Below are 10,683 nucleotides of genomic sequence, written 5' to 3'. Positions count from 1 at the left end.
GTGTGTGGCCAGCTCAGCCCACCAGGGGGTGGGGCTGGCTGGCATGTGGTGCTGGGGGATTGAACCGTGGTCCCTGATGCTTTGCTAAGCTTATTCTAAGTAGGTGCTTTAGACCACTGAGCCATCTCTCCAGCCCCGCCCATTTTATTTTTTAAGGCATGGTCTTACTGAATTTCCCTGTCTGGACATCAATTCCTGGCTCAAGTGATCCTCTTGCTTCCACCTTCTGAGTAGCTGGGACTGTATGTGCCCAGCTACCATATATGTTAATTATATTGTTTTGCACTCCGGTTCTAGCAGAAGGGAATTTTCTTTCCAATCTAAAACCAAGCAAAAAAAAAAAAAAAAAAAAAAACCAAGCAAATCAACATCACTTCCCTGGTCAAAGCTTTACAATAGCGCATCTGCTGCTTGCTGGGCAGTGTCCAGGTTCCTAGGCATGGCATTCTTGGCTTCTCCAAGTCTGGCCTCTGTTCCCTTAACTCAGTGTGTGCTCCCCCCCCCCCCATTTCCTGCCCTGGGCCTTTATTTGAAGCTATATCCCCTGCCTGGGCCTTTTGTTAAAGCTGTATGTTGGGGCCGGGGAGATGGCTCAGTGGAATAAGTGCTTCCCTGGCAGGCTTAAGGGCCTGAGTTCAATCCCTGGTTCCACCCCCCCAAAAAAAGAAAGCTGTATGCTCCCTGACACTCACCCTGCCCTGTGTACTGCTTAGGTTCTTCATGATTCAGGAAAATGTGGACACCTGGCTGGCTTCTCTGGACTCTCAACCTCCCAGGCTTACCCATCAAAGCTCATGGGACATCACTGTTACAGAGCCTGTACTGCATCTGTCTTCTTGCTCTAGCTAGCATCCCTCTCTCTTTACAGGCTTGGTTTGGGGGCTCCCATACATACTCTGACCCTAGACCCTAGAGAGATGGCAGTGAGCTAAGCCCAGCCAGACCCTGGACATTTATTCAAGCCAAAGCTGGGAGAAACTTATCTTCCTACAGGGTCACTGAGTTGAGATCACAGAACTTGGGAGCAGTTTGTGCCTATGAACCCCTCCCCAGTTCATGGCAGAAACATAAGAATGAGACTACAAGAAAAGCAGCTCTTTCTTTTTTTTTGTTTGTTTTTTTGGTGGAACCAGGGATTGAACTCAGGCCCTTGTGCTTGCCAGGGAAGCACTTATTCCACTGAGCCATCTCCCCGGCCAAAGCAGCTCTTTCTTGACTCCCTGAGTCAATTTCCCTGACTGCTCACTGCTATAGGGCAACACTGTCATAGCATAAACTTACTGTCTGCTGCCTTCCCAATGCCACCTTCTTCTTCCTTGCTGTCACGCCCAACTTTTCGTCCCACTCTGAGCCTTGTTACCCTGAGAGTAAGCCATGACTGGTCCAGGTCTGACACTGAGCTGACAATGTGTTCCCATCTTTCTTGCTAATGCATGGTGTGGACTTAGGCCCATGATCTAATTTGGGCCTGTGAGACATGGGGAAGGATATAGGGGGACTTGGGGAAAAACACAGCTGCATGGTAAGAGAGCCGCAGCTTTGTGCTGCTGGACATGGCTCTGTGAGGAGCCAGAGTCCCATTTTAGTTCCATGGGGCATGGGTTAAGGGATAGGTAGACATGCTGGGAATTGTGAGGTGGAAGGTCTGAAGTAACCCTGGCTTTTGGTGATTCCACTGAAGGTCATTAACACATCTCTGAGCTGTTCTGCTACTTGGTTTGCTATAAAGAAAAGAAAATTTTGGGACCAGGGAGATGGCTCAGTGGAATAGGTGCTTCCCTGGCAAGTGCAAGGGCCTGAGTTCAATCCCCAGTTCTGGAAAAAAAAATAAAAAAATAAAAAAATCTCCCTTGTTCAAAGATATTGATTTATTTTTTCTCTTTTGTTTCCCCTTTCCTTTCCTTCCTTCTTCCCTCCCTCCTTCCATTTCTGTACTGGAGTCAAATAAAGGGTTCCTTCCCACTGAGCTACATCTCCAACCCTTTTTACATGGAGACAAGGTCTTTTCCTTTTCCTTTTTTTTTTTTTTCTTTGCAGTGCTGAGGATAAAATGCAGCACCTTTTTGTTTTTATTTTATTTTTTAAATTTTATTTGTGTGTGTGTGTGGCCAGCTCAGCCCACCAGGGGGCGGGCTGGCTGGCATGTGGTGCTGGGGGATTGAACTGTGGTCCCTGTGCTTTGCTAAGCTTGTTCTAAGTAGGTGCTTTAGACCACTGAGCCATCTCTCCAGCCCCTTTTTTTTATTTTTTTTAAAAAAAATTTTTTTAAACATTTATTTATTTATTTATTTAGTGTGTGTGTGTGTGTGTGTGTGTGTGTGTGTGGCCAGCTCAGCCCACCAGGGGGCGCGGCTGGCTGGCATGTGGTGCTGGGGGATTGAACCGTCGGTCCCTGTGCTTTGCCAAGCTTGTTCCAAGTAGGTGCTTTAGACCACTGAGCCATCTCTCCAGCCCCAGTCCCTTGTTTTTATTTTTATTTTTGCAGAACCGGGGATTGAACTCAGGCCCTTGCACTTGCCAGGGAAGCACTTATTGCTCTGAGCTATCTCTCCAGCCCCAAAATGCAGCACCTCTGGCAAGCAAGGCAACTGCTTTACCCCTGTGGTTGCATTTTTAAAAAATATTTTTGAGGGGCCAGGAAGGTGGCTCAGTGGAATAAGTGCTTCCCTGGCAAGCGCAAGGGCCTAAGTTCAATCCCTGGTTCCGGAAAAAAAAAAAAAAAATTTTTTTTGAGTGCTGGCTGCACTGGAGAACAAGATCAAGGCAGTATGAAAGATATATGTCAAAGAACACATGGTAGTCAGGTGCCAAGGAGTCCTAGGGAAGAAGCTTTAGCTCTCAGCATGAGGGTTTCCTCTTCTTGGAGGCCCCTCCCTTCATCCTTCATGGCCCACATAAGCTGTTCACACCCCTCCCCTTGACTGTTATTACAGCTGCTCAATTTGTACCATAATGCATTGTGATCAAAGCCCTGGACAGAGGGCAGCAGTTCAAGAACAGTGCCAGATGGATCGATGAACAAAAGGAATCCAGGTTGGAGAGATATGACAGGTGGGAGAAGAGGTATGTGGGGAGGAGATAAAGAAGTTCTGACCAGAGGGACCACGGGCCTGCTACACGGACAGGGAGTTCACAAGGTGGGATGGGTGATCACTTACATTTTATTGGTGCCTCAAAGGACTTGGCCACTGTCACCATAACATTGGTGCCAAATACCTGGAAAGAAAAGAGTCTGGAGTGAAATGAGGGGCTGAGTCGGGAAGCAGGGCTGACTATAGGCTTCTGGATGTGCTGCTGCCTGAGATACGCAGGGCACAGTGTAGGCACCTGGGATGAACTGAGTTTAGGAAAGGTGGCTACCGCTGTTGTAGGTAACAAAGACAGGCACTTCTCTAAGGGATCATCAAGGGGAGAAGAGGCCACCAGTGGCCAGGGAAAAAGCTCAATGATGCTTTGGTATGTGTGTGCTAGGTTCCTTAGCCCAGAAATGGTGTGCACCAGAGCACAGGTGGCCTCCGGTCAGTGCCGTTACAGGGCTCCTTCATCAGCACACTAGCACCCCTTTCTGAATGTCCTTGAGACCCCACTTGTTTACAGCAGAGACAGGACTAACTACCGCCTGGGCCATGGTCACTCTAATGGAGACACGAGGGTGGGCAGAAGGCCTTAGGCACTGAGCAAACTTTCTGTAAAAGGGAAAATCTGTTCTTTCTAGGTGTTTCACAGTGGGCCTAGAATATGGAAGATGGGGCACCCAAAACCAGACATCCTGGATGTCACTGTCTAACTTACCCAGAAGACATCATAGATGAAGAGTCCACCCAGCAGGATGCAGCCAGTACTGACATTGTTTAGGTGTAGGAGTTCCACGCCATTTAGAGAGAAGGCCAGGCCAAAAAGATTGTTGGCAATCCAGTGCTGCAGAAAGGTGGGAGTGAGACCTGCATGCTGTGCCCCAACCACACCTTTTACCCCAGCCACCCTGTGCTCAGGCCTTGGCCACTTACCTTCCTCAGCAGGTACCAGACGCCAACGATGCTGCTTAGGGCCAGGCACACCAGGTCCTTAGTGTCAAACTCATAATTGATGATCTCTGGGCAGAGAGGCCGGGTTAGCCCACTCCCCGGGGCGGGGCTGCCCCTCCCACCTGTCAGCCCCTGGACGGAGGAGGGCATGGCTGTGGGCACTGTCAGTGACCCACAGGCCTAGGGGTTCAGCCTTAGAGTGATGGGAATGTGGGGACAGAAAGAGCTCACTGGAGCAACCCCAATCCCTCCAACTTTGTAGAGGAGGAAACAGATCTAGAGAGAATACAGGCTCAGTGGGAGATAATCCTTGGTATTAGAAGCATAGGCTCTATCACTTGGAGCTAGGTGACCTTGGGGGTGGCAGTTCCCTCTCTGAGCTTCAGTTTTCTACTGTATAAAAATGGAAACAGTACCTCCCTCACAGGTTGTAGGAGAGGGAGATGGTCCTTACGATGCAAGCAGCACAATGCCTGGAACACAGCAGGTACTTAGTGAATGCCAGCTGTCACTGAACTCAGATCTTTAGTAAGGTCCTAGTCATTGCAGAATCTTCCTACTTTGCCACCACAGGAACTGAAAAGGCTGCTGGTAGCCCTAGTTCACTAGCAGCATAAGGTTAAGAGTTTTGTGTCTTTTTTTCCCCCCAGAACTGGGGATTGAACTCAGGCCCTTGTGCTTGCCAGGGAAGCGCTTATTCCACTGAGCCATCTCCCCAGCCCCTAAGGATTATTATTATTATTATTATTATTATTATTATTATTATTATTATTATTATTATTATTTTGCTCCCAATGCCTTCAGGGCAGGTTTGGCTGGCTTGAGTTGTAGGGATCGAACCACAGCAACCTGAGCCTGACTGCTTTGTTGAAGCAGCCACTTAAAGAACCAAGCTAAGGGGCAGGCCCCCAGCAGAAGGTAAGAGGAGGCCCAGGGTAAAGGCAGGAGAGCCTCTGAGGCTCCCCGTGCGAGAAGCCCTCTGGTAACCATCCTGTCAGACCCATTTACCAGTGTTTCCAATTAAAGAAGTCAAATGAGGTGGTCTCTACCACCTAGGATCAGAGTCTAGTCATTCCTTTAAGATTCCAGAGTACAGCAGACTGCTGCTTGTCCCTCAATTTGTTCTGTCCTCTGTGGTAACAACAACTTGATTTAAACTTTTTTCTCCTTGTTTTTTTGAGACAGGGTCTTGCTATGCAGTTCAGGCTGGCCTTGAACTCACTTTGTAGCCCAAGCTGGTCTTGAACTCACAACGATCCTCCTGCCTCAGTCTCCCAAGTGCTGGAATTACAGGTATGCTCCACCATGTCTGTCTTGGAGACAGGGTCTCACTATGCAGTTCAGGCTGCCTTGATCTCACTTTGTGGCCCAGGTTGGTCTTGAACTCGCAATGATCCTTTTTCCTCAGCCTCCAGAGGGCTGGGATTACAGGTGTGCACCACCACGCCAGGCAACTAAACTGTTTTTAAAAAATAATCTATTAATTCATTTAGCATAAACACACTGTTGTCAAAGACACAAACACATATGCAACACAGTATCTCTATTTAGCCTAAGTATATTTAGTTTTATGTCTTCATGTGCCACAGGCCACCATTTAAATAACGAGCATTTTCTTTCTTTTTTTTGCATAATGAATATTTTCAATGCTGATTCTTTTGTTAATTTTCCCAATGTCTTCTCCAGGCATCTTCATGACTCCAATGCACAGAGCATGCTGTTTTCCTTCTGCCATGACTGCAACAATCTAATCTGCTGCGGCAGGGTAAAGCTTTGCTCCCGGAGCAGTTATACCTGGGCACATGATGTGTGCACCACTGAGCACAAATTTGATGGCTCCTTTATCAGCTTGCTGGTATGGCAGGATAATAGAGTATTTGTGAAATAATCTTAGAGTTGGATAAAAAGGTCCTTTTCTTTGTCTAAAAAATATTAATTCTCCATTTACTGTCAGAATTTTCAGATGTTCATGGCATTGGACTATTTTGACAGGCTCTTTCTTAGGCATGATCTGATTAAGCCATGGTTCAATATTTGGAAACTGTTCTATCAAATGGTTTGTAATACCCTTTATAACTGAAGTTTTCAACTGGATGCAATTGGACACACTTTCCTTTTCCTCAAATTTCTTGAACATGATCCAAGTTCATGAAGCCAGTACCAATAGAGTAAGTTAAATTGGCAAAGGTCTGGGGCGGGGAGATGGCTCAGTAGAATAAGTGCTTGCCTGGCAAGCACTAGGGCCTGAGTTCAATTCCCGGTTCCGCCAAAAAAACAAAAAACAAAACAAAAAAACCCAACAAAATTGGCAAAAGTCTGATAGATCTCCAGGCTTGAGGAAGGTCTGTACCAACAGGAGCAGCTGTTCTTGTCAACCGGGAGAAGCGTTACTGCAACTCAGGCACACTTCACGGCTGGGCGAAATCTTACTACTTCTGCTCCTCTGAATCCACATGGGCCCTTGGCCAGGGCATCTTCCAACTTCTGGTTCTTCGCCAGTGGGGGTATCAAGGAAATGGCAGGAAAAAAGTGTGGAAAGACTCATTCTGAGGATTCCTAGCTGGACTTGGGGCGATTTGCTCATGGTCACATTTTCTCGTTTCCCTAAGTGTTTTCTCTCTCCTTTTCTCTGGCAAGGCTATGGAGTGATGGTCTCAGCCCCGGCCCCAGCCCCAAGAGCTACCTCTCATTATCGTGAAGCTTGGGACAGGGCCTGGGATGCTGAAGACTAAAGTTTGGCCTTATTCCGAACATTTATTGTGACATAGGTGTACTAGAGATGCAAAGGGAAGTTATAAAATCGGTGCTTTGAGGGGAGAAGGCAGATCATGCTTGTAAGAAAATGTGATGCATTCCATAAGCCTAGAATTCTAGCGTTTTTTTTTTTTTTTGAGACACGGCCTCAAAATCCCTCTGCTGGGCCGGTGGACTAAGCGCCTGCTTTGGCAAGTGCAGGGACCAGGGTTTGACAAAACCTGTCCTACATGCCATATCACGATGGCTCTGGTGCCAACCCCCATGGTGTGCTGAGCCAGCAACAGAGTCTAGGTGTGGTGGTGTACGTCTGTAATCCCAGGGCTGGGGAGGCTGAAAATGGGAAGATCACGTGTGCAATCTCCGAGTGAGACCCAATACCAAATACACAAATTAAAAAAAAAATTCTTCTGCCATAGCCTCCTCAATGGTGGGATTACAGCTGTGTGCCACCATACATGGCTAGATTTTTGCATAAGGAAATATTTTCCATTTGGTGAAACTACTGATAACCTTGGTACTGCATCTGAACCCGTACGCTGTAACTGTTAACTCCAGGATTCATTTAAGTTCTCAGTTTTCATTAAAAATAAAGTGGACTCTCTTCCAAATCTTAGGTCAGAGAGTAATCACACTAAAAACAAAATATGATAAAAACTGAATAATATATTCCGAGCACTCAGGAGGCTGAGGCAGGAGAATTGTTTGGAGTTTGAGACCAGCCCGGACTACAAAGTGAGCTCAAGACAGCCTGAACTATATAGTGAGATCCTGTCTCAAAAACAACAAACCCCCCTCAATTACTGACTTGAAATACTTATTTAAGCCAGGCAGTGTGCTGAATACTTTTCACTTGTTTACTCCGAGTTCTAACAACTGCTTATGTAGGAGGTGCTACATTATTGTTTTCACTTTATAGATGGTACTCCCACAAAGGAAAAATAGCAAACATTAGTCAATGCTCAGAGAGGTAAGGCATTCACCCAGAGTCCTGTGTCTAGATTGTGGCAGAGCTGGGATACGAACATGGCCATGATATTGCATAGCTCATCTCTTCCATCACTTATTCTATGAGAGAACCCAGTATTGGAGACAAAGGAGAGTGGTAGGGAAAACTCCCTAGACACAACACAGGGGAAAGTGGGCAGCACCAACCTTCCTTGTTTTCCCCAGAGCCCTGAGTGAAGAGCAGCTGATACTGTTGATTTGGGAAGCTTGCTGGAAAAAACTTATTCATGAAGGGGCTGGAAAGAAAGACAAAGCAGGTTGGCAAACAGTCCCCAAGGGCAATCATGGCTCTAATAACCTCACCAATGCCATTCACAGCTGTTACCTCCTGGTACTCCTAACAGCTGCCCTCATAGGTAGGTGTTAACTGTTCCCAGTCTAGAGATGTGCACCCAAGAGGCCCTTAGAGGGCTGCCTGCTTTTGTATCTTCACATAACCCTTTGAGACTGTTAGACTGAGCTGGTACTGTTATCCCTACATACGGATGAAGACAGTGCCCAAGTTCAGATAAGGAGCCAGTATCTGAGGGGAGAAGATTCAAACCTAGGTCTCTGGGGCCAGGGAGATAGCTCAGCGGCATGAACACCTGCCTGGCATGGGCAAGGTCCTGATCGCTGGTACAAAAACAAAAACCCAATAAAAACCAACACCGCCACCCCCCCAACCAACCAACCAACAAAAACCTAAATTTCTAGATTCCTACTGATTTCTTTTTTTTTATTATGAATTTAGGACAAGGATGTACAGGGTCTCACTACATAGATCGGACTCATAGTGATTCTCCTGTTTTCAGCCTCCCAAGCACTGGGATTACAGGTGTGTGCCACCACTCCCAGTCTCAAACTGCTGTCTCAGTGCGTCCTGGGGGTGGAGCCGCATGGCAGGCCTGGGGATCGATCCCTCAGCCTCTGCATCTGCCTAAGCAGGTGCTTTAATCCACTGAGCTATCTGGCCAGCCCTCCTACTGATTTCATAGTGCCTGTTCATTACCACAAAAAAAAAAAAAAAAAAAAAAAAAAGCAAAGTAGAAAGAGATACTTTGGTGATAAAACAGTTTTGGGGAGTCAGGGACCCCCAAGTCTGGTCCATATACTACTTGAATGAGTCCCTTGTGAAGCAATTCCTGGACTCCTTTCTAGTCGTACCAAATCAGACAACCTAAGTCAGCCCCACCCAACTCCATGAGTTCTACTGACAAGATACGAGATTTTACAAATGCAGCTAGAATAGGTGAGCCAGATGAAGCCCAGCTCTGAAGGCAGATCATTCTCATATTCACTCCTTGCACAAAGCCTCTGTTTTTTGAGACAGGTCTCACTATGCAGATTGGGCCGGTCTTATGATCATTTTTGTGCCCCCAGGCTGGTCTCAAAACTCCTCCTGGCTCAACTTCCTGAGTATGGTTCCGGGGCTGCATAGTGGGGAGCTGCGCATCCAGGGCTGTGACTGCATAGCATGTGGGGCCGGGGATTGAACTTGGGTCCTTGTGTGAAGCCTCTGTTACTCAAAACTAGGTTGGCCTCATCTCTAGAAGCATTCTCTCTGGCTTTGCAGCACACCCTACTTCCAGGCCAGTCAGAGAACAGAGATATTCTTTTCTAGACCATCTTTAGAACAAGATTAGCAAACCAAGGATTTTGGCTGGCCCTGCTTGGAACTGGTGGGGGAGTACTGTGGAGCAGCTACCAACCTCAGCAGCCTAATGGTGAAACATGGTTTCGCCACATATCAGTTGTATAGGCCTGGGACAGTCACTTAAGTGGCAGAGTCTTCTAGGGCTTCAGTGTCCTCACCTTCATGGAGGGATAACAATACCACCTATCTCAAAGGGTTGAGTGAAGATATTAAAGCAGGTGGGTAAGATGTCAGCCTAACACTGGACTTGTAGGAGGAACACTGAAGAACTATGGGGCATTCCTTTAGCGCTTAAACTCAAAATCATGTGACATCAGTGAGGTATGAGGTCAGAGATGGTAAAGCAGGCATAGCCCCCATGTTTCCCCATAACCTGACCTGTGTGTTTCTTCTTCAAAGACATGTGAGGGCTCAGGAGGATGATGGTACAGTGGGCAGGCAGATGGAACTAGGGGTACTCTTGGGCTGACGTGGCTTAGAGCTCAGCACTGGCAGTTCTTGCCAGGCCTCCACTTTGCCAACTCTTTGGGAATCACAGATCCTACCCATCCCCTACCTCCACTTTGGTCCAAATTAGGAAGAACACTGGCTTTGGGGTTGGACAGACTAGGGTCTAGACCTCACTCTGCCTATTCCAGCTCTGAATGCTGAACCTCAATGTCCCTGTCTCAAAGTTTTGGACCAAGTATGGATCCTGAGGGAGGTCTGCTTCTATGTTTGTGGATATACAGTTTACTGAAAAAATTTTTTGTTTTGCTTTTTGAGACGGGGTCTTGCTATGCAGTCTGGCCTTATGCTCACTTTGTAGCCCAGGCTGGTCTCAAACTTGCAACGATCCTCCTGCCTCAGCCTCCTGAGTGCTGGGAGCGCATTGATATTTTAGTAATGTTACATTCTTTGAAACTATTTAAGAAAATTCAATTTAACTGAAGAGTTGGCTGGCATGGTGGTGTATGCCTGAGCCTTAGCACTCAGGAGGCTGAGGCAGGAGTACTACTGTGAGCTCAAAGCCAGGCTGAGTTACACAGTAAAACCGTATTTCAAAAAACAAAAGTTTGGGGCTGGTGAGATGGCTCAGTGGTCTGGAGCACCTACTTAGAACAAGCTAAGCTAAGCAAAACACAGGGACCGCGGTTCAATCCCCCAGCACCACATGCCAGACAGCCCGCCCCCTGGCAGGCTGAGCTGGCCATACACAAAATAAATAAATAAATATTAAAAAAAAAAGTTTAAGAGGACTCAATTTAATTTTTGGATCAG

At 47.0% G+C, this 10,683-nt stretch overlaps 1 protein-coding gene and 1 pseudogene across 3 annotated transcripts in view; both read right to left on the bottom strand.

Moving 5' to 3' along the window:
- The window catches only part of Hm13 (histocompatibility minor 13), a 51,071-nt gene that overhangs the window by 18,146 nt on the left and 22,242 nt on the right, over positions 1 to 10,683 (bottom strand). For all 3 annotated transcript variants that reach the window (XR_192490.3, XM_004630782.3, XM_004630783.3), the window contains exons 4-7: positions 7,935 to 8,023; positions 4,008 to 4,093; positions 3,793 to 3,918; positions 3,159 to 3,216 (exon numbers count right to left, since the gene is read on the bottom strand). Coding sequence is in view for 2 of the 3 variants with exons in the window: in XM_004630782.3 (XP_004630839.1) it covers positions 3,159 to 3,216; positions 3,793 to 3,918; positions 4,008 to 4,093; positions 7,935 to 8,023 (359 nt within the window). In the remaining variant the exon portion in view is untranslated. The remainder of the gene's footprint in view (positions 1 to 3,158; positions 3,217 to 3,792; positions 3,919 to 4,007; positions 4,094 to 7,934; positions 8,024 to 10,683) is intronic.
- Positions 5,449 to 6,239, bottom strand: LOC105742127 (annotated as a pseudogene).

Source organism: Octodon degus, unplaced genomic scaffold (assembly GCF_000260255.1).
Source record: "Octodon degus isolate 3935 unplaced genomic scaffold, OctDeg1.0 scaffold00037, whole genome shotgun sequence".
Taxonomy (NCBI): Eukaryota; Metazoa; Chordata; class Mammalia; order Rodentia; family Octodontidae; genus Octodon; species Octodon degus.
The sequence above is the reverse complement of the archived record's forward strand: the minus strand, read 5'-3'. Positions and strand labels throughout refer to the sequence as shown.